The sequence below is a fragment of the Cuculus canorus genome, chromosome 17 (genome assembly GCF_017976375.1).
Source record: "Cuculus canorus isolate bCucCan1 chromosome 17, bCucCan1.pri, whole genome shotgun sequence".
NCBI classification, from domain to species: Eukaryota; Metazoa; Chordata; class Aves; order Cuculiformes; family Cuculidae; genus Cuculus; species Cuculus canorus.
This window is the reverse complement of record NC_071417.1, coordinates 12,497,661-12,523,695: the sequence shown is the minus strand read 5'-3', so window position 1 is coordinate 12,523,695 and position 26,035 is coordinate 12,497,661. Positions and strand designations below refer to the sequence as shown.

Below are 26,035 nucleotides of genomic sequence, written 5' to 3'. Positions count from 1 at the left end.
GTGAGTCCCTTCCAGCTGAGGACATTCGATGATTTGGGCTGCGTTTCCCGGAATACCGATGGTGCTATGGAGAGCAGTCTGCTGCTCCGTCTCCCTTTGTACAAGAAGACCACACATCCAATATTAATCACTGCCGTGACCTCTCAGGCTCTGGCGAGCACACACCACCAGCCTCAGTCCCCCACTCCGCAGCGCCCTCACACATGTTTTAATTCCACGTTTCTATCTCCCTTAAAAGATTTGTGCCTCTTGCTGTCACTGACCCCTAAATCCCTAGAGGGAAGCGGTGATGGCAATAACCCTTGGGATCATCCGTGAGCCTCCCAGGCTCTGCAGAGCACAGAAGAAACAAGAAAGAGGTACGACATGGGAAAAGCTTTTAATCATTTAAGGAAGCTCATGCTTTACATAAGGGCATAGCTCACACTCTAAAGAAAAACAAAAGGAAAAGCTAAGTCTAAGTCACTGACTCTCACTTAGTTCAATACAATCCCTTAATAACTTCTTTATTTTTGTGCTAAAGTTATACCTCGGGGAGGGGAAAAGAAACCCAGACCCTTTCAGCTTTAATTACTGCCGTTTTGATGGAAATATTACCCCCGATACCAGCCCTCGGCACACTAATCCCTGCAGCCTTGAAGGTGTCCACAAGAAAATTAATCCCCAGCCCTACGTCTGCTGGTAGAAAGGTTTTATCGGGGCGTGATTGGGCTCCTGCTATAAGGGAGGGTTTATTTCAGATAAATGGCAGCAGCGATGAGCCGCTTCACTGAAGGAGACTCATCAATTCTCCTCTTCTTGGCTTTTTGGCATCTCCTCCCCGTGGCACCGCTGCCAGTCAGTGGGAAGAATCGGGATGTTTGGGGGCCCCAGACCTGTGTCCTCAACCCTCTGCGTCTCCAGCTGACACCAAGAGCACCTTCTCATAGGTACCCATCCCAGGAGGATGCAAGGGAGAGATTACACCAGGCTGGCATCCCCGGGATGCTCCGGATCCTCTTGCCCAGAGCCACCCTAATCCATAGCTCAAATGGGAGGATTTGGCGATTTAGGGGAGTTTAACCCAACATTTCCTGAAGCAGGAAGGTGCTCCAAGCCCAGCCATGGGGATTCCTGCGGGCACTGTCCCCTTGGCATTGCAGCAAGCAAAGGCTGTCCCCATCCCCTCTCGCCTGCTCCGAGCAGCTCACACCCACCACACCCACACTGGTTCTTTGCAGGAAAACCTACGACCCCGGTGCAGGGACTCACCCCAGTGCAAAGACATCCGAGTGCTTGGAGAAGGGCAGCTTGTCCTCCTCAGTGTCCGGCGAGAGCTGGCGGATGATCTCGGGGGCAAGATGGCACAACCAGCCGTTCTGGATCCGCAGCTTGTTCTCCCGCCTGCGGAAACAGAGCCGAAGCCATGGGTACCACGGGGTGGACTGTCACCACCGTACCACTGGCGAGCAGCCCCGCAGCCACCCCATCCTCTCCTAAGGGCATTGAAACTTGGTTTTCCCTACAGCATCCTTGCAAAGTCAGGTTTTCATTAATCCTGCTCCAAGAAATGCCAGAGCCTATGGCTTCATGCCTGTCCCTGCCAGGCAGCAGGATACAATCCGGGGGGAGCTTCGACTCTGCCAGGCTGGTGATGGGGATGCAGGGTCTGCCAGGGCCCTCACTGTGATCGTTGCACCAAAACACCCTACAAACTCAGGGGAAAAGCGTTACCTGGAGCACATCCCACAGCGCTGACACCTGAGCTGGCCCCACAGCGCTTTGAGCGTGAGGTTTGACTGGGGACTGCTAAGGGTTTCTTCTGAGCAAACCCATCCTCTAATCATGGCCTGGAAATCAGTGTTTTCCCGTGTTTTCCCGTGTTTGTCCCCCAAACAGTCCCTCCAGCCCACCTTTGTGTCCAAGCCTCTGATGCCACCACCCATGGGAGTAGCCTGGCTTTATTATAACCACCAGCCCCTCAGCAAACCTCAATCATCTTTTCCTGTACCGCCTCAAAGTCCTCCTGATCGATACAAACACATTAGGCTCCTTTGGCCAACAGCTGAGGATGACACTGGTTGCCTCTTCATCCTTTATATCCTCCATCTAGGATGCACCGCTGGCTTAAAAAGTGCCCTCAGGCAGGGAAACGGGCAGGGACCACCAGTGATAGCAACAGTTAAGCAGCCTGATCATGTCTTCAAGGCCTAAATTGATGGCATAGCTTTGCAGGAAGCAACCAAAACCATCCCATGTCATGTCAAGCTACAGGAGGAAAAGTCCACTGACTTGTATCAAGGAATTCCTCCCTGTTCATGCTTTGATGATCTCCCAAAGATAGTGATGTGCAGTCATGGCTGTGGGTTCATCTGTCCTCCTGAAATTCAGTCTGGGGCCAAAATCCCAGAGTCCAGGTCCCAAGGGACACCATCCAGGCACGGGCATCTCCATCCACCCCCAAGACGGGATGACAAGCTCCCTCTGCAAACACTGACTCCTCGGCTGGCTTTTGCCCGCGTGGCTACATGCAAACAATGTGCATAATCCCAAGACGACACAGTCCGGATCTTCCTCTTCCCATTCCCAGGCATCAGCCCCAGGTCTGGTAGCCACCAGAGGAGGAACCCTCTCCATAGGGAAAGGTGCTGTCGATGAAGGGAGTTGCTGATTAAGCCTCCATGCCCCCTCCAGGGACTTGACAGCTCCTCTTCACCCCGCTGTGTTGGAGCCACTGCTGTAATCAGTGGCACAGGCGAGACACGGATCTTCTGGTCACCAGGAGCTGGAGATGAGAGCACTTTGGCACAGGGGGGAGGCTTTCAGCTCCCCAGCCACCTCCCACCACCATCCTTCAGACCTGCATGGCTCTTAATTACAAGCCAGTACTAAGCACCAGGGCAATTAGAAAAGATGCGGTGGAGCTCACTCATCCTTCCCTGTATCTTCGGTCTCCATCCCCAGGCAGGCAGCAGGGAGCAGGACGTGGTGGGCAGCACTTGGGTCTGATCTTCCACCCTCAGCAAGGCCAGGGTTGCACTTTATTTTGCCTTTTATTTTTCATAGAATCACAGAACAGTTTGGGTTGGAAAGGACCTCAAAGCCCATCCAGTTCCACCCCCCTGCCACGGGCAGGGACACCTCCCAGTGGATCAGGTTGCTCCAAGCCCCATCCAACCTGGCCTTTTTACTCACTCAAGCTGCCCAGCGCAGTGATGTGCCAGGATCGGCACTCAGACTCACACTGGGATGCTCCAGGGATAGGATTTGGCTCTGCAGTTCCCCTGCAAGCCCAGCCCCATCCTTCTACAAAGCTCACGTGCGCCTGAGCACGCAGCTATAAGTTTATGAGCTTCCAGCAACAAGGGCTGAGCTTTAATGCAATTCCAAACATGGTTCAATTACGGTAATTTGAGGTTTCATGACAACAGTTTGCCTGACTTCATAACTGACCTGGCCACTTCGCTAGCATAAAGCGGCACAACCAGCCAAGCATCTTCCAAATCCACCAAAGGACAAGCCAGCCCCAAAGGCAAAAGCAAGAGCAAAAGAGCTCTTCAGACTTCTTAAGACCCACCTTGCACTCCTACTAATTAAAGAGCAGCCCTACAAAGCCCCAAAGCATCTAAATAAAGGAGAAATTAATCTAATTTCAGCAGGCTAAGACGCTAGATTACAAAGTCTCTGTAAAAGGCATTTTAGTCGCGATAGCCATCTCCTTTTTCAGCAGCACAAGCGTGTCACAGCGCAGATGGACGCTGCAAACTCCCTGTGCCAGAGACTTTCATGAACTGAAGGTGAGCCTGCTCCGGGAAGACAAGGAGGATCTTTAACTCACAGCATTTTTAACTGCAGTGAAAACAGGCCAGTTTGCAATTCTCATTCACATCTGAATGAACATCACCATCCTTAGCTTGACTGGGAAAATTTGCCCCCTTCTCCACACGTTTGCCCACATAAGCCTCCAAGGACCCAAATCTGGCCTTTATTGGTGTTCTTCACCTGAGATAAACCATATGTGGCAAAAAAAAACACCTTGAGAAGGGAAGCCAGACCTCCAGACACTTGCTGCTTCAAAATTCATCGTGACTGATGAGTGGATCCCCAAAGCCACCTCTCAGCTCTCCACCAGCAGAAGACACCTGTGCTGCCAGCAGCCCAGAGCAGCCACACTGAAAGCTCCTCGGGGCAGAAATTTCCTCATTTCCCCCGTTTTTCTAGCACAATGTTGTTCATTTCTTTCCAGCTTTACATTTCTTACCATCCTTCCTCTTCCGAGCAATTTGCTGGGCATTACCCTCAAGTGAAACCCCAATCTTGAGTAGAGACGGCCACGCATCAGTCTGCTCCCCAGGATACCCTAATTCCTCTGCATCTCATCTCTCATTTGATTTCCAGAACATCTCTGACCTTCACAGCAAATATCACTGGCAAAATTCGGGCAGTTTTGCCCAAATCCTTCTGCCACCGCTGGAATGAGCTGCAGCCTCATGAAGGACCTAATCCCGAAACGCAGCTTCTAAACCAGAGCCAAAACCCACTTCACCGCAGGGAAAGTAGCAGCACTGCTGGATCTCTCGGGCTTCCTAAGCTTTTGGCTAAGTTTGTGCTAAAACCAGACGATATTTATACAAGTGGAATGGAAAGGCTGGCTGCCTGGCTTGCCGCGAGAGGTGTGGGATGGAGAGAGGCAGCACTGCCTTTTCCTCTAATCCTTTGATCTCATCACCTGGAAACTAGGAAAAAGTATATAGTTGCTAAGGTGAATTTTATCTCCTGAGCATCTCCGCCACGAAGTGCTGATTGGCCACGACAACCTCTCCAGTGAGAAGCCCCAACACGTGGAGTGATGGAGACCAAAAGGACCAGAAGGCGGGTCCTGCGCTGCCAGAGGAAACTCACTCGAACTGCCGGCACCGATAACACCACGCTTGGCCCGTGCTGCTTTTAACACAAAGGGTTTAGTGACAAAGCCCTCTCACGCCGGGAGAAGTCAGCAAAGCTCTTATTTTCAGTTGCAGCAAACAAAAAAAATACAACCTTTGTTCTTTTTTCCCCCTTTTCTCTTTCCTTTTCCCCCCAGCTTTGCTTTTCTTCCTTTCCACAGCTGCTGAAACTCTTTGCCCTGCCGCGCCTACAGCCTGCAAACATCCCAAAGTGCTGGGAAAAAACACATTTAATAAGGAACATTTACCACATGGGCTTGATTCCAAACCCAAAGAGAGCAAAAAATGTCACAGCACTGTAAATGTCCTCAGCTTGGCTCTGATTTTCTCTGGTTTGCTCCATGCCCTGGCTCAGTGCAGAAACAATGGCCAGATGTCTACAGCACCCAAAAGGTCACCAGCGCAGCCAGGGGACAACCACGGGGATGGCATCGCTCAACCCAAGCTGCTGCTCTGGCTGCACCACTCATCAGCCCACAGATGGGAGATGAAGCAGATGTTGGGGGATTTATAAAGGCATTGGGGAAAGGCTAAGGAATGAGACAGCTTTGCTTGGCCTTGGTGAACGGAGCCCAAGGACCATCTCCCAGATGGCTGCATGCTGGTTTGGCCATGGGAGAAGAAGTTGGGTCCAAGACACCAGTATTTCCACCATGCCATGTCCTACCTGCCCGCTTGGAGAACTCCCGAGATGCTGAAGAGGCCAAAGTCTGTGATCACCACCTTCCCGTTGTCATAGAAAACATTTTTTGACTTGAGGTCCTTGTGAAGGATCCCTTTGGCGTGCAGGTAGCCCATTCCCTAGGATGGAAGAGAGAGGAAAATACCCCAAAATTAAAAAAAAAAACAAAAAACCAGCACAAACAGACAGGATAATCATAGAATCGCTATGGTTGGAAAAGACTTCTAAGATCATCAAGTCCAACTATCAGTCCAACACCACTGTGACTACTAAACCGTGTCCCAAAGTGCCACATTTACACCTTTTTTGAACCCCTCCAGGGATGGAGACTCCACCACTGCCCTGGGCAGCCTCTGCCAGGGCTTCACCACTTTGTCAGTGAAGGAATTTTTCCTGATATCTGATCTAAACCTGCCCTGCAACAACTCGAGGCCATAGTACCAGAGCAGGGGCAGCCCCGTGATCGCCACGATGAGGGGAGCCCTGCTGTGAGCACCCTTCTGCCGCCGTGGCACGTCCACACCAGCAAGCGACCGCTGGGCCACCACCAAAAGCTGCACAGCCCTGAATGTCCCCGCAGAAAGAGCAGGAGTCTGGGGAGGTCCCTGGCTTGGGACAAGCATCGAGTGGTGCTCACGGAGGGTGACGGCATCGTTGTGTGTGTGTCCTGCTCTTGGCTGTGACAGCGCCCACTCATCTTCCTGATTAATTGGTTATGCAAGAAAAATTAGCGGCAAATCAAACTGGCAGTCACTTCCCTGAAATCCTCCGCTGAGAAATTGATGATGATGGTGTTTTTTCGCCTTCATTTTCTTTCGGGGCTGGGAGCAGAGGGATAATAAGTTAAAACTCTCCATCACTGCTACTGCGTACCCTGACTGAGCCATTAGCGCTTCCTACGTGCTCACCGACACCATTAGCCTGGAAACAAGCGCCTCGCAGGAGTCCTGCCTTGATTCTTTTCCTCCAGGAAAAACTACTTGGTGGTTAATTAAAATTATTGCTAATGATGCAAAAAAAAAGGCCATGGGTGGGAAATCCAAACTCGCCTGCACCGGGCTTGTTTAGCATGGGCAAATTGAGCAGACTGCCGACAGCTCCATGTGGTGGACGTTCATCTCAACGGGATAAGCAGCTCTGGGAATGGGGAGGGTGAGAAAAGCCATTTATCCTCACTTCGGCGGGGCTTTTGATGCTGCCTCACTTTTCATCCTCATAAGCAGGCTACGGGAAGTTGGTCTAGAGGAAGGTTCAAAGAATAAATGGCAAACAGGACAGAAATGTGTTGCTTAAGAGGAGTGCAGGAAGGACATGGAGCTGTTGGGCTGAGTCCAGAGGAGGCCGTAAAGATGATCCGAGGGCTGGAAAACCTCCTGTACGAGGACAGGCTGAGAGAGATGAGGCTTTCAGCCTGGAGAAGCGAAGGCTTCAGGGAGACCTTAGAGCACCTTCCAGGACTGAAAGGGGCTCCAGGAAAGCTGGGGGGGGGCTCTGGATCAGGGAGTGCAGGGATAGGATGAGGGGAATGGTTTTGAGCTGCAAGAGGGGAGATTGAGCTGAGCACTTAGGAAGATGTTTTGCTGTGAGGGTGGGGAGGCCCTGGCCCAGGTTGCCCAGAGCAGGGGTGGCTGCCCCATCCCTGGAGGGGTTCAAGGCCAGGTTGGATGGGGCTTGGAGCCCCTGATCCAGTGGGAGGTGTCCCTGCCCATGGCAGGGGGTTGGAACTGGATGGGCTTTGAGGTCCCTTCCAACCCAAACTATTCTATTCTATGATCAAATATCAGTTGTCCATCACTGATGTGGGAGGATTTATTACCTGCCTTTCTGTAGGGGTTCATCTGAGGTGTGGTCCTTTCAGATATCATCATTAACCACACAGACAGTGGAACAAGAATACATTTTTAAGTTTACAGGCAATGTGGAGCTGGGAGGCACAACCCAACTTCAGAAACGATCTGGAAAAACTGGGAAAGCAACCGAAAAATCCTCAAATGCAGATGCCCACGACATAGGAGAAATCCTGAAGGTACCAAAGGCTCAGTAATAGCAAAGACCCACAGGGCTCTGCTCCCGGGACAGCAGGAAAGCCTGGGGGCAGCCAAGGACAATGTGGTTTTGGGGCCAGCAAACACCTCAACCCAGCAAGTTATGGTGTTTACCTGCACCCTACAGCGGTCACATCCCAAAGAGCCTCTGCGAAGGGATGCTGGAGGAAGAAAAGAATTAGAGGCCATGACTGTCCCTGAGATGCCACAACTGCAGCTGGATGCCGGGACCATTCCAGGCACCAGGATTAATTAGAGGTCTCTGGGTCTCAGCACATGAAATAATGATGAGACTTAAAAATCTACTTTAAAATGTCACTGTCACCTTCACAAAGCTCCAGGGCCGTGCAAGGAACAGCATTTCAATGCTGTGAGCCCGTTCCTCCTGCAAAGCACAGGGCAGGGCCCCAAGAATCCACAGCATCACAGGGATGCTCTGCAGTCCCTTCCCACCAGCCGGGATTGAGGGGAGCTCAGAGCAGGCAGCAAGGACTTTGCACCCAAGCTCACCTAGCACGGATGGGAACGTATCTCCCATGCAGTCATCAAACGCAGCGAAGCCTTTGCTGAAGGTATTTCTTAAGGAACTCTCAACAAACTCCAATCCCCTCGCTCCACAGGGTATCACACAGATCCCACTGCAAATTCCAGCCCCGACACCTTTGCCCACCGGGATGATGTGTGAGAAAACACTCTCAGCGCAATAATGCCTTAATTTTCGTGGCTGCCCGATGTGCGTGACAAGCCAGCTCCCTCTGCCGGCTTCGCTTCTTCAATAAATTAACTTTTGCCTCTGGATCGCGGCATAACGAGAGCCCTTGCACTTGCTAATCCAATAAGCTTAACGGATCTACCGTCACATACGGGGACTCAAGGGATAGAGTCAAAAAACTGCCGTGATGAGTTAGCAAAGCCAAAGCCTCCATCACCTATCTCCAGCTCCTCTGGATGATGATGGATGGGGCCTTGAGCAGCCTGACCTAGTGGGATGTGTTCCTGCCGGTGGCAGGGGGTTGGAATTAGATGATCTTTAAGGTCTCTTCCAAATCAAACCATTCTATGATGCTGCCCCAAGTGCAACCCAAACCAAGACGTCTAAGTTTTCCTTTTCCACCACACCAGCCACCTCTAAGTCCACCAAAACATCCTTAACATCTGCTGATGGCTGACATGGAAAGCGGGAAGGCAGAGAAACTGCTCCTCCTGGTACACATCAGCAATGGCTGTGTGTCCAGGACACAGTACCGAAGTGACCACAACGGAGCTCTGATGGATCTCTCCTGCAAGTCAGAACCACTGTCTTAAAATCCCTCCAGTGTGCAGGGAGAGACTGCGTTTAATACTCATACCTCACACCTTTGCTTTTGGACCTTTGCTAATTCCTGTGGGAACTTAGGACACCTCCCACTGGATCAGGGGCTCCAAACCCCATCCAACCTGGCCTGGAACCCCTCCAGGGATGGGGCAGCCACCACTGCTCTGGGCAACCTGGGCCAGGGCCACCCCACCCTCAGCAAAACATTTCTCCCTAAGATCTCATCTCAGTCTCCCCTCTTTCAGCTCAAAACTGTTACCCCTCATCCTATGCCTACAATCCCTGATCCAGAGCCCCTCCCCAGCTTTCCTGGAGCCCCTTTCAGTACTGGAAGCTGCTCTAAGGTCTCCCCACAGCCTTCTCTTCTCCAGGCTGAGCAACCCCAACTCTCTCAGCCTGTCCTCATACAGGAGGTGCTCCAGTTCTTGGATCATCTCCGTGGCCTCCTCTGGACTCACTCCAACAGCTCCATGTCCTTCCTGTGCTGAGGACTCCAGAGCTGGACGCAGGGCTCCAGGTTGGGTCTCACCAGAGCGGAGCAGAGGGGCAGAATCCCCTCCCTGGCTCTGTTCCTCCACTGCTTTGAATGCAGCCCAGGACACAGTTGTCTTCCTCGGTTGCAAGAGTGCTTTGTCAGCTCACGTGGAGCTTTTCATCCCCCAGCACCCCAAGTCCTTCTCCTCAAGGATGCCCCCAATCCATTCTCTGCCCAGCCTGGATTTGTGCTTGGGATTGCCCCAACCCAGAGGCATCATCTCAGAGACCCATTGATGCTCCCCCTGTGCTGGCAATGCCTCATAAGACCACAAAGAGTTTGAAGCTTCCAACCTGTTCCTAAAGCACATGCAGCTGCAGAAGACAGCAGTCTCTTAGCGTAGTTCTCAAAATCCCAACCCACACGAAGCAACACAAACCCACACAGAGAAAGGGGCTGAACCGAGCCATTACCTCCCACTGCGAACATCCAAGAGGAGAGAACCCTGAGTACAAGCACAGTGGTAGTCAGGAAAAAAACATGAGGCAAACCTATGTGATGCCTCAGACATTTGCTGAGGGGGGGGAAAAAAAAATCCATCTTTAAAAAAAAAAATGGAAAATACAGATCAAAAACAGCAATGAAGCTGAGAGGACCTCGTCCGCCCCAGACACCCCAAATGCAGGTCATAGCTTCGCTGTTTCAAGACAGCCCTTGCAAAGGCAGCTCAGCAAAGCGGTTAAGCCTATTCTCAACTGCCAGCTCCTGCCCAGAGCCCAGAGACGTGGGGGGAATTTAAGGAATTGACTTTAAAAACAGCGTGCGCTTTGCTAAATCTAGGTGTGAATAAAGGCAAAATAGGCAATCCAATAAGAGACAGCGAAAGCACAGGCAGGGGAACAGCACCATTAGGATATCAGGCAAAAAATATTCATGTTTAAAACACGGATTTGAATATTTAAAGGGGTTTAAGATCTACCAGAAAACCTTCTTTTGTCTTTCTATTTTTTTTTTTTTCAAAGAATTATGTTAAACATGAGCTCAGCCCCAGAGGATTCGGTCTTGCTGTGGGCCAGAGACGCTGGCTCGACCTTGAGCGGGGCACAGGGTCAGTGTCACAGCTCCTATGGTAGGACATGGGCCAAATGCTTCTCGTATCGTTTGGTGTTAAATATCATAGAATGGTTTGCTTTGGAAGGGAACTTAAAGCCCATCCAGTTCCAACCTCTGTGCCATGGGCAGGGACATCTCCCACTGGATCAGGGGCTCCAAGCCCCATCCAACCTGGCCTGGAACCCCTCCAGGGATGGGGCAGCAACAGCTTCTTGGGGCAACCTGGGCCAGGGCCTCCACAACCTCACAGCAAAATGTTTCTTCCCTAAGATCTCATCTCGATCTCCCCTCTTTCAGCTCAAAACTATTCCCCGCCTTGCCCTATCCCTGCACTCCCTGATCCAGAGCCCCTCCCCAGCTTTCCTGGAGCCTCTTTCAGTGCTGGAAGCTGCTCTAAGGTCTCCCCGCAGCCTTCTCTTCTCCAGGCTGAACAACTCCAATTCTCTCATGCTGTCCTCACACAGGAGGTGCTCCAGCCCTCAGATCATCTTTATGGCATCCTCTGGACTCATTCCAAATATGTTTGGAATCACAGTAGAACCCTAATCTGGCAGACAGCTCAGCACCTCTTGGGCAAACACTGGGGAAGCTTTGATGGCTCAGAATCCCACTCCTCAGCCACTTGACCCTGCCACGCGAGGATCCTCCCCAGCATCTATTTATATGGCCAAGGTCTGAAGCATCAAAGATGCACTTTGAGTCATTGCTGCAAAAAGAAAAGCATTTTTAACTCTGAAAGTTGTACGTGTGTGCTCTCCCTCCTGGCACGCAGAGCCTCCTGCCACGAGCATCACGGCAATTACCCCTCCGGGCGCCGTGGCTGCAGCGATGCTTTTGCTACAGAAGCATGGAAAACTCAGACCAACTGCAGACTAGAGGAGAGGAACGTCCAACCAGAACTTGCTCACGGCAGCAAGGCTGGTCTTAAACATCTGCACTACGCAAAAGAGAAACAGGAGCCGCGGCCACGATGAGCCCCAGACTCACCGCTGCGTGGAGGACCCACAGGAAGCCTTTGTGCCACCCTGGTTCAGTTCAAAGTTGGGGGGAGAGGTCTAAGAGACCTGGATTTTAAAGCCAAGAGGTGGGATCCCACCCATCCTCCTTGGCTTCTTCTCTCCCGCTACCCGGAGCAGCTCAGCTGGGCTCTTGGCTGGATCCAGACCCCCACGGGTGCCGAGCCGCCCTCGCATCATACCATACCTTCACAATTTCTTGCGCTATCTGCCTCGTCTTGTTGACATCCAGGACGATTTTGGCATCTCTCACCACCGAGTAGAGAGTCCGTCCTTTACACAGGCTGAAAGAACAGGAAAAGGAAGAAGATAAAACCCTGGTTTAGAAACCCGCGCCAAGAAACATCACCAAATTATAAAGACAGCGGCTGTGGCGGGGAACTATAAATAACCACGAGAGTTTTGGCTACATCTCAAGGCAGATTGAAAATACAGCAAGAAAACTGGGGGCTCTCTCCAGTTTGGCACTGGGATGGTGTGCATGGTGCCATCCCTGTGCTGCTGAGCCCCCAGAGGGGTAACCCAGGCTATGTCCCAGCTCTTCCCCACATCCCAGCCACGAGCAAACCACCTGGCCCTCTTGCTTCAGACTTTTTGGCCACAGCTCCCCGCCTCTTCCCTCGGAGGATACAATGCTCACAGATGTAATATGAGTCAAAAGAGGAAAGACAGGGAAGGAAAAAACAAAAAAACCCAATGCACTGTACAATGTCCTCCAATTTTCCTTCTCGTACCAATTACAGTAAAATCTATTTACAGAGCCTTAATTACCAAAGGCAGCTGGAGGGGGAGGGGGGGATATAAACCAATTAAAAATATATTGACATTTGAATATCATAATGGAGTACGTGGGTGGATGCTGCCTCGACTCCCGCCCACAAAAAGGGGCTTTTTTGCTTTTCTATATCCACCCACGCTCATTACAAGCAACTTTAGAAAGACGAGACTGGATACCTGTGCCCAGCGAATAAAGCGCCCAACATACATCTCATTAAAAAAACTACAGTAACCACAGACATTAATTTGATCCTCTTCTAGTTAACAAAGACACAGGTTTTAATTCCTCTGCTCTCTCGCCACCGCATCCTCGCTGCTCTCCTCCAGCCCCAGGGATGCCAGCACAGACCAGTCTGGATTTGTCCCCTGGGAGATAACAGGGTTTGCCCTTGATGGATGGATATAACGAGCCCAAGCGGTGCCTCATTACAAGGGACGAGGAGCATCGCAACCAAGCAGCTCTGGGTTTGCCTTGGTACCACGTTGCTCAGAGGGCAGAGGAGACAGTTCAGACTCTCAGCATAGATCATAGAATGGTTTGGGTTGGAAGGAACCTCAAAGCCCATCCAGTTCCACCCTCCTGCCATGGGCAGGGACACCTCCCACTGGATCAGGGGCTCCAAGCCCCATCCAACCTGGCCTGGAACCCCTCCAGGGATGGGGCAGCCACCACTGCTCTGGGCAACCTGGGCCAGGGCCTCCCCACCCTCACAGCAAAACATTTCTCCCTAAGATCTCAACTCAATCTCGCTTCTTTCAGGGTAAAATTGTTACCCCTCATCCTATCCCTGCACTCCGCATGAAGGGGAAGACACACACCAAGAGCGGTGATGCTCAGCACAGCCCTGCAGAGAGGGGAACGGCCTCCCACAGCGACTGGAGCCCCTTTCAGTACTGGAAGCTGCTCTAAGCTCTCCCCACAGCCTTTTCATCCCCAGGCTAAAAAACCCCAACAGTCATTGTATGGGAAGTGCTCCAGCTCTCAGATATCTCCGTGACCTCCTCTGGAGTGACTCCAACAGCTCCATGTCCTTCCTGTGCTGAGGACTCCAGAACTGGATGCAGGGCTCCAGGTGGGGTCTCACCAGAGTGGTTGAGAGGGGCAGAATCCTTCCCTCATCCTGCTGGTCCCACTGCTTTGGATGCAGCCCCGGACACAGTTGGGTTTGTGGGCTGCAAGCGCATGAAGGATTTCCCTCAGCCCTCCTCATTATCCAGAAAACACTTGTCTTCCCCTAGAGAAAAGCTTTCCAGAAAGATGCTTGTGGTCTGCATTAGTCACGAAACAAGATTGTAAGAACGAAACAAGATTGTAAGAATAGATTAGTGCTGGGAGGGGGTTCGATTTCAGCCCTAAAGCGAGTTAAGATCAGCTGGTTTCCTGTAAAAGGGTTGTTTAGAGGAAAAAAAACCTTCAGTTCCTGCCTATGTAAACTGCAGAGATGACCCCAGGAGCAGAGCCCATAGCCTTTTACTGATGATATTCCCATCTCCCCACTTCATTTACAGAGGGACCACATTAAAAGAGGCAGCAGATGCACCCGGCGTGAGCCCCGGCACAAGGAAAACAGACACCACTCAACCCCAGGGTGGTGGCACCAGTGCACGGCGAAGCACCCTGGGCAGGGGACACGCCAGCACCAGTCTCCAGTCCTCCGCAGAGCCATCGAGGCACCCAGGTGCCTCTCTCCTCCCCTCGATGAGTAACTCCTCTGAACGAATTCAACTAGCAAACACCACACCGGTATTTGTTGGAGTTTTCTTGCTGGGTAAGGAGCTGCCAAAGCAGAGATAAAGCCCGGTTGATACCTATTATGCAGCACCTGAGCCCATTCAACCACCACCTGCACAACCTTTTCACGGCAGAGCTCAACAATTTTGTTGCTTCGTGTTCCTCATCTGCCGTCAATCGTTCCCATTTGGGCAGGAGCGGCAGGCACAAAGCGCAGCTCCCAGGGCTCGCACATCATTTTCTGCCTTTCCACTTCAAGAGGTCGACGCTGAACCGTGGCATTGAGGTACCCAGCCAGCTGCAAGCGAGTGATGCCACAGATCACAAGGCCAGAGACCGCCTACGCTTGACACCAGAAACAAAGGCAGATGATTTGCGTCTTAAGACGGATCTCAGCTTATTCACCATTGAAGTACATATTCATAAACAAATATTTGTCTTCTCCTAAACCTCTCCATCCCACCTGTTGGCAGAGCAAGAAGGTTGGTGACACGTGTCGCAGCACCCTGAGGTGACAAACACCAGCCGGAGCTGAGGGGCAGCGGGGACACAAAGATAATCCAAGGACTAGAGCAAGGACAGGCTGGAGAGCTGGGGTTGTTCAGCCTGGAGAAGAGAAGGCTGCAAGGAGACCTTAGAGCAGCTTCCAGTACTGAAAGAGGCTCCAGGAAAGCTGGGGAGGGGCTCTGGATCAGGGAGTGCAGGGATAGGATGAGGGGGAATGGTTTTGAGCTGCAAGAGGGGAGATTGAGATGAGATCTCTGGGAGAAATGTTTTGCTGTGAGGGTGGGGAGGCCCTGGCCCAGGGTGCCCAGAGCAGTGGTGGCTGCCCCATCCCTGGAGGAGTTCAAGGCCAGGTTGGATGGGGCTTGGAGCCCCTGATCCAGTGGGAGGTGTTGAAACTGGATGGGTTTAAAGCCCTTTCCGACCCAAACCATCCTATGATTCTATGGCAGCTCAGGGAGGTGCAGAAGTCCATCCTAGGGTTGCCAGCACCTCGGAGTGCACCCCAACCCATGGTGCAACCTCAGCTCACAGCCTTTCCCCCACCAGCCCCTTCAAAAGCCCCAGCCCCACGGCCCCATCCTGCTGCAGATGCAACTCTCTATTTAAAATGAGTTTGTGAAGTGTTCAGCCAAGCAAGCCAAATCCCAAATTGCTTTATAAACACTCTGCATTTCACCAGCGTGGGCTGAAGACATCAGCAATGGGAGCAAAGCCAAAGCGACTTGCAGAGGAACAATTTGGGAGGGATGAGCGAGGAAGAGCTGGAGCTCTGCCTCTTGATATTTTTGCCATTTGACAGCGGAAAAAAAAAGCCTCATCCATCCCTCACCCCTTGGGGTTTTCCCCCAGTCCCTTGCAATATCGATGGCCATCACCTCAATATCGATGGCCATCATCTCTATAGGGTTGAAGAGCTGAAACTGGCTCATGCTCAGGAGCAGGAATAAATTCAGAGCTGATGGAACAGCGGTTACACACATGTTGCGATGCCATTACTTACTTGTGTTTTGTGCTTTTCTTCCTTCTGCCCAACCATGCACATAAATGCCCATTAACTTAAATAGGATCATTTGAGCACCCCAAAGTGATAAATGCCAGACCCTAGGAAGCTCGTTACTTGCTAGTATATTGATTTATGGGGAACCAGCTCAGACACCATGGCGATAGCCGGCACTAAACACTCAGGGGAGACACAGAAGGAGAGAGGGGGAATTAATAATAACTACTTTAATATAAAAATACGGCTGCTAACAGGTTACATCTGTGCTTGAGGAAAGACAGAGCAAAGGAAGGATGGCTCGGATGCTCCCACATTCCCCATCAGTTAACTGATTTTTAGTATTTCACAGAAGAGATCCTTAGGGAATACTAAGAAAGATATAGCAACCAGAGCTGCTGAGCTGGGACTTATTTGATTTCTTTTAAGCAGGACCAGACACATCAGGGAGCGGAGAAACAAGCACCACACACGCCTGCACGTGCTGTAGTGATTTGGAGAGTCTTTGATCTGTTCCTATATATTGCCTTGGTTTTCCCTTTCACCGATCTCTGGCAATTGTGCTTTTGAAACGAGAGAGCTACAAATGTGTTTCACACAATGGAAAATTAAACAAGGCTGGAAAAAAAGGCAAAAGGAGAGGTTCGGGTTAATTTTTTTTTTTATCCCTAGGCTTTGTTTTCCTCAAAATCAATAAGAAATATCGCAGCCTTGACGCACACTCTCCCTGCTACGCTGGATCGAGTGAAGCATCATCCAGCTCGAGCTCTGCAAGCCCTCTGCATCTAAACATCACCCCAAGGACAGCAGGATCAGCCGGGTGGGATAACCAGGGTCACGCTGTCATGAGCTGAAATGAGTTTGTTTGGTCTCAGTTCATGGAGAAAGCTGGTATGTGTCAGACACACACACACACATATATATATATATATACACATACTCATATACATTTTTTGCTCCTAATGAAAAGCTAGGGGTAGGGGAGGGTAAAAAAGCTTGGCAGGCTCCCGGGCCAGCTATCCCTGCTGGGATGCCGGCAGCATCAAGTGCTATGGGGGCCCCAAGTTCCCCCAGCCTCACAGAGGGATGCTCAGCACTGCTTTTGGTGGGATTGACCACTGCCAAAACCTGCAGATGAAGCAAAAGAGCTCTTCCCTGAGCCACGCATATCCGGCACCCCGAGATTTAGCATGGAATGTGATACGTTTCAACCCCAGGACTAAAACTTTCCCTTAATTTCCCTCCTCTTCACTGCACACCCTTAGCAAGCAGCCACCTCCCCCTCTGCTTTCGAAAAAAAAGCAACATATGGATTCCTTCCTCCCCCCAGGCACCAAGAAACAGAATCCATCCTCATTGGACCATGAGCAGGGAGGAAAGCAGCAGCCAAAAGCTCCGTGGCAGCGCGGCGCTGGGCCGGGAGCCTGCAGACCCGATGCTGAGCATCAGCATCCGTCAGAGCCGGGCTCCTCCAGGTGCATCGCTCAGGGGTGACAACACTTTTCCTGGCAAACTCCACCTCCGAATTGAACCCTTACACAAGATTCCTAAAGCAACCCCACTGGGGAGGCAGGGAATTCATTACCTGCCCCGAGCAATATTTTTTAACCACAAATAAAGCCCAGATTCCCAGCCCGGAGCTCGCAGCGATCCAGCTCCCGCTTTGCAAAAAGGAGCCTCTGCAGAGCAAAATGAGAACAGGGAAATAGAAAAACCCTGAAGAGATGATGCTCCCCTCATCCCGCACTCGCTATCTCCCTGCTGGAAGTGCCGTCCTTTGATGGATATTACCTTAGGCAGCAAAATTTTCCTCCCAGCAGCTGGCATGTGAGATAACTACAGCCAGCGCAGCCAGACCGCGAGGGCTGGAGGAGGAGGAGGTGGTGGTGGAAGACGAGGGGGAAATCAACCTCCTCAAAAAGTAGCTCTAACTCCATCGCAGCTTTGGTGAAAAAAAAAAAAAACCAAGTTATTTAGAAAAAGCAAACTCTATGCATTTTTATTTGAAGGAGATAGTGTCAGAGGAGACGAGCCCTTCTACAGCTGCAGGGAAAAGAGCTAAGAGACAGGTGAATGCAAAGCAGCCACAGGCTTCAGCGGCTTATCTAAAGCCCTCCTTGCAAACAAGTCATCCGAAAATACTTGCTGCTTCTGGTGGCACTTGCTGCCTTTTGAAAGGGTTGCGCTGGTAATCGGCTCCAAGAGGGCTGGCTGGGTGTATGGGGATGTGCGAAGGAGCTTTGACCTCTCGTTGCTTTTGAAGGAGGCTAATATATTCTCTGCGCTGCGATCCTCCCACTATTTTGAACTTCAGGAAGGAAAGAAAAAAACAAAAAATCCTTCTTTTGAAGAGAGGGAAGAAGTAAATCCTTTGATCGAGATGGCTTCTTCACTAGAACCCATTCCACTTTGGAAGAGTAATAATAATTATTAATAAAAAATTAACAACGCTGTCACAGGAGGGATGTGTTTCCCTGGGCAGCATCCTCTTTGGCAAGGCAGGAGGATGCCAGCAGGGGAGTCACCCACTGCTCCAAGGAAACAGCTCTCCTCAGCCCCCAAAGTCATAGAAGCGTTTGGGTTGGAAGGGACCTCAAAGCACATCCAGTTCTACCCCTGTGCCATGGGCAGGGACCCCTCCCACTGGATCAGGGGCTCCAAACCCCATCCAACCTGGCCTGGAACCCCTCCAGGGATGGGGCAGCCACCACTTCTTGGGGCAGTCTCAGCCAGGGTCTCCCCACTCTCACAACTAAACATTTCTCCCCAAGATCTCATCTCAATCTCCCCTCTTGCAGTTCAAAACCTTCCGCCACGTCCTATCCCTGCACTCCCTGATCCAGAGCCCTTTCCCAGCTTTCCTGGAGCCCCTTTCAGTACTGGAAGCTGCTCTGAGGTCTCTCCACAGCCTTCTCTTCTCCAGGCTGAGCAATCCCAACTGTCTCAGCCTGTCCTCGTTCGGGAGGTGCTCCAGCCCTCAGATCACCTCCGTGGTCTCTTCTGGACTCGCTCCAGCACAGGAAGGACATGGAGCTGTTGAGGACTCTAAAACTGAACGCAGGGCTCCAAAGAGGATCCCTGGCATTGAAGATGCTCAGAAAATAATAAGGGATTGTGCCGAGACGTCACTCAATAGCGGAGGGGAAAAGCTGGCAGGAGCAGAAAGATTCGTCGGGACCATCTCCCAGCAGGGCTCTTAATCACAGGCTTTCCCTCGAACACCCGCTTAAATCCCTTCCTCTCTAGAGAAGCACCTCAGCGCCGAGTCCCGCTGTGTTAAGTACTTTCCCCAAGAAGTCACAGCCAAAATAGAAATACTATGGCATTTCAAAACACTTTTCAAATACAAAGGAGAACTTTCCCCACGAGCATCCCCCGCCAGAGCAGCACGTTAAGGCGGTGCTAACGAACAGCCGCTGGCAGGGATTTGATGCTGCAGCGGGGAAGAGAATCGCAGCCAGCACCAAAGCAGCCACCTCTTATTTCAACAAACCCTCACAGAGCATCAAGCTGCTGCCTTTCTGCCACCCCTACCATCCTCTTCGCTTGGGATCTTTCAACCCATCCCGCTCTGGAAGCTGCCAAAAGCAACTCTGTCTCCAGGCAGAAGATATATACTCACTTAACGTATATATTAATACACCTATCGACTTTCCTGTTGTCAGTCGTTATCAAGATTTATCCAGGCTGATGGCCTCTTATTGATTGCGAAGGAGTGTATTCCCACGGGTCAATCAATTCTGATCCAGGCTGTGGCATGAAGTCAATACCTATTTATTATATGATGTACGAGCTCCATTACTCCAACTGCTGGGAGAGGGGAAACGCAGCAGAGAGTAAAAGCAAGGAAAACAACCAAAAGGCAGGGTAGGAGGTGATGCCTTGGCTCCCAAAGTGGGTGCCCAAACACAGGCAGGGGGAGGGCAGGCAGGATCTCATGGCTTCTGCTGCCAAAATACAAGTGGGAAGAGAAGGGCCAAACCTGAAAAGCATCTCAGGTTGTGAGGATCTGGCCCAGGTTGCCCAGAGCAGCGGTGGCTGCCCCATCCCTGGAGGGGTCCAAGGCCAGGTTGGATGGGGCTTGGAGCTCCTGATCCAGTGGGAGGTGTCCCTGTCCATGGCAGGGGAGTTGGAACTCCAACAAATAACCTCCCAACATTTAGCCCACGTGGTGCAAGAAATTTATCATGTAAGACACTGTCATAGCATCTCCGATATTCTTCCCATCTCTCACTCTCACACCTTCTCTGATAATTCACGGCAGATAACGTGTTCTCTGTCATTACACTCTATTTGCTTTGCCACATAGGAATAAAGAGCAAATTCTGTTTTCATCTTTGCTATCTCACATGAGAAGAGGGTTTGGGTTTGTGTTCATCCTTGCACTCAGCTCCTCACCACCAGCTCCAGGGAAGGCTTTGGGAGATACTCCCCCTCCGGCAGAAATACTCCAAGTTCCTTTGCTGAAAGGCACCTTTGACAAATTAATTCTCTTTACGTAGTCCTGCCATGGTCAAGCTTAATTCCTAGTGTTCTTCAGCATTCTCCTTCATCTTCCCAATGCATCACGGCAGGACCATAAATCATGGCCATGCGGCCCGGGGTGGGATCGCCAGCAGCCATCAAATTGGCTCCTCGTTGAACCCTGTAAGTCTGGAGTCGCTCTGTCATTGCACCATGACAAAAGAGAGGCCAAAACCTGGCCAGAAGCATCTCAGGGTGCAAAACCCACGGTCTTTGCATGGCCTTCCAGTGCCACGTTTCAGCTTTTAACTAAGTAATCTTCTTAGCAAAGCTGCACCAAATCCCCCCCACGAGTCAGCGGGACCTCAAAGCACGGGCAAACTCCAGCTCAAACCTCCTCTCTCTGGCCTTTCGGACCTGGTAACCTCAATCCCTTCTTGCAAACAACATCCTCATCCCACAAGAGCCGTTGGTCCCTCCCAGAAAGCTGCACCCCACGCGCCGAACCACTCACTTCCATGTCAGACTCAATGAGATGCAGGAGGAAGGATCAATAAAATCCCACTTTCCTTTCGCTCCCCTCAGAAGGAACACCCAGAATCCTAAAAACTGGCGGTTTCTGCAATCCGTTGCCTTCGTGGGTGGCTCGAGCCGCTTTAACAGCGTTAGGAAACTGTTAGACTTTGTCCTTTAAAGGATCTCCTGGGTGGCTGAGGCTTTACCTCCCCCTCCCATGCTGCCGCTGACGGGGGCCGGGACCAGAAGCCCCAAGGAGTTGACGTGAGCTTACCCGGGCCCGGCTTTGTCTCATTCAATACTGGCAAAAACAACTTGTCATTTCCCTGTATGCAGCACAAATGACTTTTTTTTTTTCCAGTCCTTTCATTTCCACTGGGCCTGGGACTTTGATGCTGTTCCGTGCTATCCATTATGCAGCGCTCAAAGCACCAAGGCTCACAGTCGCTCTTGCTCAAGACTAATTAAGATGAATGTTAACTGTCCCCACTGCTCATTACCCAAGAGAAAATCTATTAGCAGCTGTGATGGAAGCGCTCTTTGGAGTCCCTACTTCTCATTGCCAAAAGATGCTGAATTTCTTCCTCTCCAACCCAGATGGTAGCATTAAGAGAATCATAGAATGGATTGGGTTGGAAGGGACTTTTAAAGGTCACCTAGTCCAGCCCTGCTGCAGTGACCAGAGACATCTTCAACAACATCAGGCTATTCAGAGCCCCATCCCACCTAACCTTGAACACCTCCAGGGACAGAGCAGCCACCACCTCTCTGGGCAACCTGGGCCAGTGTTTCACCACCCTCATTGTAAAACATTTCTTCCTTATATTTAGTCTGAATGTACTCTCTTCTAGTTTTAAACCATTCCCCCTTTTCCTGTTGCAAATAGGCCCTACCAAAAGTCTGTCCCCATCTTTCTTGAAGCCCCTTTCAGTACTGGAAGCTGCTCTAAGGTCTCCCTGCAGCCTTCACTTCTCCAGGCTGAACAACCCCAACTATCTCAGCCTGTCCTTGTACTGGAGGTGCTCCAGCCCTTGGAACATCTCCATGACCTCCTCTGGACTCACTCCAACAGCTCCATGTCCTTCCTGTGCTGAGGACTCCAGAACTGGACACAGGGCTCCAGGTGGGGTCTCACCAGAGCAGAGCAGAGAATCCCCTCCCTCGCCCTGCTGGTTCCACTGCTTTGGATGCAGGATATGGTCTGCCTTTCTGGGCCATGAGCGGTATTGAGTGGCTCATGTTGTGCTTCTCATCCATCAGGACCTCAGGTCATCCTCAGGGCGGCTCTCAATCCATTCTCTGCCCAGCCTTTAGTTGTCCTTGGGATTGCCTCCATCCAGGTACAGGACCCTACACTTGCCATTGTTGAACCTCATGATGTTCACATTGTCCCACTTCTCAAGCTTGTCCAGGTCCATCTGGATGGCATCCTGACCCTCTGGCATGTCAACAGCACCACTCGGCTTGCTGTCATCTGCAAACTTGCTGAGCATGCACTTGATCCCACTATCTATATCGTTGATGAAGATACTAAACAGTACTGGTCCAAACTATCTGGCCAGACTAATGGTTAACACATAGAAAATCAGAGCATTAACCCAAACCATCACGCCGTTGGCTGCCTCAGTTTCCCCCAGAATGCTGCCAGGCACTCACAGCCCTCCCAGCTTTTGCCTATGGGTGATGGTGTTTGCAAGGGGAGATTTCTTTCTGCTAATGAGGCGATCCTTGAATAACATAAGCAGGCAGGAAGGAAAACGTAGGGACGTGAAAAAGCAAAAATAAACCCGTCTATAAATAACCCCTCTCTGGCAGTGCCGGGCGTCACTGAGTGGTAAAGCCCCTTCCAGGGATGGGCAGCTGCTTCCAGCGTGCCGGCAGGAAAATGGAGATTTCTTTAACAACAAGAAACTGCTCTTTTTTTTCCTTGGTGGAAAAAAATGTCCTCGAGCAACAACCCCTGGGCACCGAGAAGAAAAGAGGCCTCTTCTGCGCACAGCCAGTGCAGCCTTGGGAAAGCAAGTGGGGAGAAGCAGGCAAGGAAATCAGGACATCTTGGCTTTTTATTGGTAATTAGCCCCATCAGATAGATGGGACTGATTTTGTCCCACTCCGTGCAAAGCCTCATTTAAACTTATTCCCATAAATAAAGGGAGAAATTGAAGCCCTTCAGAAAACTCCTGTTTGAAGAGCGATGCTCTTCCTCCTCTGTGTGGGGTCACCAGCCTGCCTCCTCCTCCAGCGCCATACCCTGGACCATTCCTAGTGTCCTTGACTATTCCCACTATCTTCAACCACTCCCAGTCCAGCTCACACCACATTGTCCTCTTCCCGGATTCATTCCCTACGATGCCCAAGCAGCGGCTCCCATCTGTGCTGTGGCAGAAGAGTCCCCAGGGCTGCTGTGTCCCTTGGGAAAGCTCTGCCTATTCCAAGAAGCAAGGCCAAATAAGGAAACATGCATGGGATGAAGACCTCCAAGACGGCTTTTTCCCCATAGAAGATGATAAGAGATGTCCCAAGAAACCCCCCAAAATGTTCAATCAAAGACAGACCAGACAAGGAGTGCAGGCACAAGGGCAAGGGAGCATCCCTGAACCACCACCCTGGGAAATGCAAGGTATGCTTTGCCCTCAGAGATCCAGAGATGCCTCCTGGGGAAGCATTAGCAGAACACAACCCCACGGGAAGCCTCAAAGGTGAATCAATTGTGTCTCACAATGATCTCAGAGCTCAGGGATATGCACCCATGCAGTTCTGGAGTTTCCCCAAAACTCCCCGAGGCTCAGCTCTGAGCCCCTTTCCAGCATCCCCCTTGGTTTCCCTGCATCCTCATAGCCACAAGCACCGGCCACGAGCCGATCGCACCCCAGACATCCCAGCAGGAGAAAACCAAACAGCTTCCCAGTTACGATTGAAAAGCTCTCATGATGTTGATTCAGCCTTCGAAGAAAACAGATAAAAGCGGTCGTAGGCAAAGAGCAGGCAACGCTCAGAGACACCGCAAGCACAGGTTATACTTCGGGCAATCCAATAAAGCTGTACTTTGACCTTAAAAAAGAGACCAAGCGCAGGTGGGAAGGAAACCAAGGCAAGCAGCGCGCTTAGCAGACCTCATATTAATGCATCAAGCTGCAGCAGCACACGTATTTATTTTGTCAAACTGTCAAATATGGCACATTTATGGGTTGATATAAAGAAGTATTAGAATAGAACACACTTTAGAGCTAAAAAAAAAAAATATTGCCCAGGTTTTGCTATTGAATAGGATTGAAAAGCTGAGCAAATAGAGGCTGCAAAGGTATCGCAGAGCAGGACGGAGAGGCAGTGTTTTCCTCTAGGTAGAGGCAGCAATACTGCCCGGCGTAACACATGGCCAGGAACCTGATGCATCAATCAATACATGTGTTTGCATACTGTTCAAAGAGCTTTTGGCTTGAAGCTAGCTAATAGATGGAGAGCTGAAATGCTGCTGAGTATTTCCAAAGGACTACGTTTTAGTCCAAAATCAAAAGCGTATTTTTTTCAATCCCCAGCTGGGGAGAGCCAAGGTCACCCTGTCTCTGGAGGACAAGTCCTGAGCCAATTCCAGCCCAGGAACACACCAGGGCAGGGAGCAAGCAATGGCATGAGGAGGCACAAATTTATGTTGAAATCCTTTGCTGCTGAGCGAAAAGGGGAGTGGAGCAAAGTCCCTATCCCAGAACCCTCCGAGCCACCCCAGCTGGGACCAGGGTGTCCGGAGGTGCTGCTTTCAAGGGCACATTAGGAAGGGAGGATGCACTATTTCAATAATAACGGTTGTGGGAAGCATTGCCATTTCAGTGCAGACTTTTTGAAATGCTACCAAGAGGCTGGAAATTCGACTTCACCTCGGGGAAACTTCTCTGAGAGAAGGTAAGCCGTGGCGGAATGCAAAGTGGCACCACAACAAGCCCCGTGGCTGAATACATGCTCTAGAGGTGCATGAGATAACTCGATACTCAGAAATAAATGTATTTCGCATGATTACAGCTGCTCTAGGAGAGGCTGCAGCCTCCCTGCCTCGAGGCCAGTGAGGATTTTGTGATTGCCCATCCATGCAAGGAGCACACGGAGATGCTCGGTGCTGCTTCCGCAGGGATGCTCAGTTCCCCACCAGGCACGCGGGTGATGGTGGGTGAGTGGTAATTCCTTGAGACTGAAGCAGCTCTGGAGACATTTGAGATGGTTGAGAGCCACCGAATACCAGCTTGCTTCCCAACCAGATGCAAGAAGTCCCTTCCAGCATCCTCATTCCTGCACCTTTGCTGCAGTGTCCCTGAACATCACCAGCCACCCAGATACCCGAGCTGCTTTCGCAGCGCCAAGCTATTCACAAAACCTGGTGTCCACGTGTGGGCAGCTGCTTTATGCAATTAGAGGCTTTTCCATGCTGTGGCAGCGCTCGAGCAGCATCCAGACCTCACCACCCATCCAGAGCACCATGCAAAATAAACTCAACCCAGAACAGAAGCGGCTTATCCCACCAGGTTAGATCCCTCCCGGTTAAAACAAACCACTCCTGTCTCAAGTTCCACTTCTACAGCAGATGAACCTGCCTGGAGTCACTTAAATGTGTTTGCTTCCTGCTTCACGGCATAAATCACTGCAGATGGAGAACATCCCTTTGATGGGGCAGGGAGGCACAGCCAGCCTCGCCGCACAGTAATGTTTGATTGCAGAAAGGTGTTGTGGAAAGAAAAAAGCATTCCGGCCGAGCACGAGACATCGGAGCTTACCTGGTGATGATGGCGAGGTGGGGAGGGCTCATACAAGCTCCCATGAAGAGCACCACGTTCTCATGCCGGGTCTGCCGGTAAGCCATCACCTCCCTCTTGAAGGCCTTCAGCTGGTCCTCGTTGTCGCGCTCGATGTCGATGAGGCGGATGGCCACCTCGCCGTGCCAGCGCCCGTGAAAGACCTGCCCGAAGCGGCCCTTGCCGATGAGCTCGCCGATCTCCAGCTGCTCGAAGGGGATGTCCCATTCCTGGAGGAAGATGCTGGTCTGGCTGGCCTTGCGGGGAAAATTGCGCGCGGAGAGGAGCGAGAGGTTCATCTCTTCAAAGTCATCCTCGGACTCCTGTACTTCCTCAGTGCCTTCTTCATTCTGCGAGGGGGGCAAAGGGAGGTGAGCACAATGAAATAGGGGAATAAAACGGTGGGCAATGAAGATAACACGGACAAAATCCCACTGACCCACTTACTGCTCCCTCACGCCCAGAGAAACCAGGAAAGTGCCTCCCAAAGCAACCAGGCAGCTGCGTTTCATGCAAAGCCAGCAGAAACCCAGACTTTGCAGGGAGGTGTTAATTTATTACAGGGTTAAATATAAGAGAGCAACGCACCAGAGCATTTAACTCCTCGGGACAGGTCTGACTTTTCCCACAATGCTCTATAGATGCTTTCTACAGGATTTACGACACCCATTAAATCTGCAACCTCGTCCTTAC

General features: G+C 51.2%; 1 protein-coding gene across 4 annotated transcripts in view; it reads right to left on the bottom strand.

Annotated features, from left to right (window-relative positions):
- The window catches only part of KSR2 (kinase suppressor of ras 2), an 87,336-nt gene that overhangs the window by 8,518 nt on the left and 52,783 nt on the right, over nucleotides 1–26,035 (bottom strand). For all 4 annotated transcript variants that reach the window (XM_054082754.1, XM_054082755.1, XM_054082758.1 and 1 more), the window contains 4 exons: nucleotides 25,325–25,692; nucleotides 11,759–11,855; nucleotides 5,593–5,726; nucleotides 1,252–1,383 (listed from right to left, as the gene is read on the bottom strand). In XM_054082754.1, coding sequence (XP_053938729.1) covers nucleotides 1,252–1,383; nucleotides 5,593–5,726; nucleotides 11,759–11,855; nucleotides 25,325–25,692 — 731 coding nt within the window. The remainder of the gene's footprint in view (nucleotides 1–1,251; nucleotides 1,384–5,592; nucleotides 5,727–11,758; nucleotides 11,856–25,324; nucleotides 25,693–26,035) is intronic.